Source organism: Coturnix japonica, unplaced genomic scaffold (genome assembly GCF_001577835.2).
Source record: "Coturnix japonica isolate 7356 unplaced genomic scaffold, Coturnix japonica 2.1 chrUnrandom1116, whole genome shotgun sequence".
Classification (NCBI taxonomy): Eukaryota; Metazoa; Chordata; class Aves; order Galliformes; family Phasianidae; genus Coturnix; species Coturnix japonica.
In genome coordinates this window covers 1-720 of record NW_015440439.1, presented here as the reverse complement: position 1 = coordinate 720, position 720 = coordinate 1, and the positions used below count along the sequence as shown (strand labels likewise).

At 55.6% G+C, this 720-nt stretch overlaps 1 protein-coding gene across 1 annotated transcript; it reads left to right on the top strand.

Moving 5' to 3' along the window:
- Positions 1-118: 118 nt before the first annotated feature.
- Positions 119-700, top strand: LOC107307855 (complement C3-like; the record flags this gene model as incomplete). The annotated part of the gene is made up of 2 exons (XM_015851355.2): positions 119-281; positions 356-700. Coding segments are annotated over exons 1-2 (450 nt in total), but the record flags the coding sequence as incomplete, so codon positions are not given.
- Between the last annotated feature and the right edge of the window lie 20 nt (positions 701-720).

Sequence of the window (720 nt, the reverse complement as noted above, 5' to 3'; positions counted from 1 at the left end):
GCTATTCCAAACTCTATGGGACTTGAGGGGTCTTGAAGGAACTCAAGGAGACTTGAGAGACCCCCTAAAGCTTTGGGGATACAACAGGGGGCCAAAGCAGCTCATAACCCTGAACCCACACCCCTCGGGCCCACCCCATAGGGCTCTGCGTGGCCGACCCCTACGAGATCACCGTGATGAAGGAGTTCTTCATTGACCTACGCCTGCCCTACTCGGCGGTGAGGAACGAGCAGGTGGAGGTCCGCGCCATCCTCTACAACTACTGGAAGAACAAGATCAAGGTGGGTGCCTCACTCCACCACTTATAGGTCAATATATGGCAGCCTGGACCCAATATCTATCTATACCCCCATAGGTACGTGTGGAGCTGATGTACAACCCAGCCCTATGCAGCGCGTCCACCTCCAAGACTCGCTACCAGCAGATCTTCCAGTTGGAACCGCAGTCGTCTCACGCCGTCCCCTTCGTCATCGTGCCCTTGCAGTTGGGGCAGCACGACGTGGAGGTGAAGGCGGCTGTCTGGGATAGTTTCGTGTCTGATGGCGTCAAGAAGAAGCTCAGGGTGGTGGTGAGTAAGGCCTCGATGCCACCTTGGGCCTCAGATATCCCCATCTCCTCCTGGATGCATCATCATCATCCTCATTCATCCCAATGTTGGGTACCCAGAGATGAAGGCTCCCCTATCTGGGTTGTCTCTTGGGTTACTCCCACTTTGAGGTG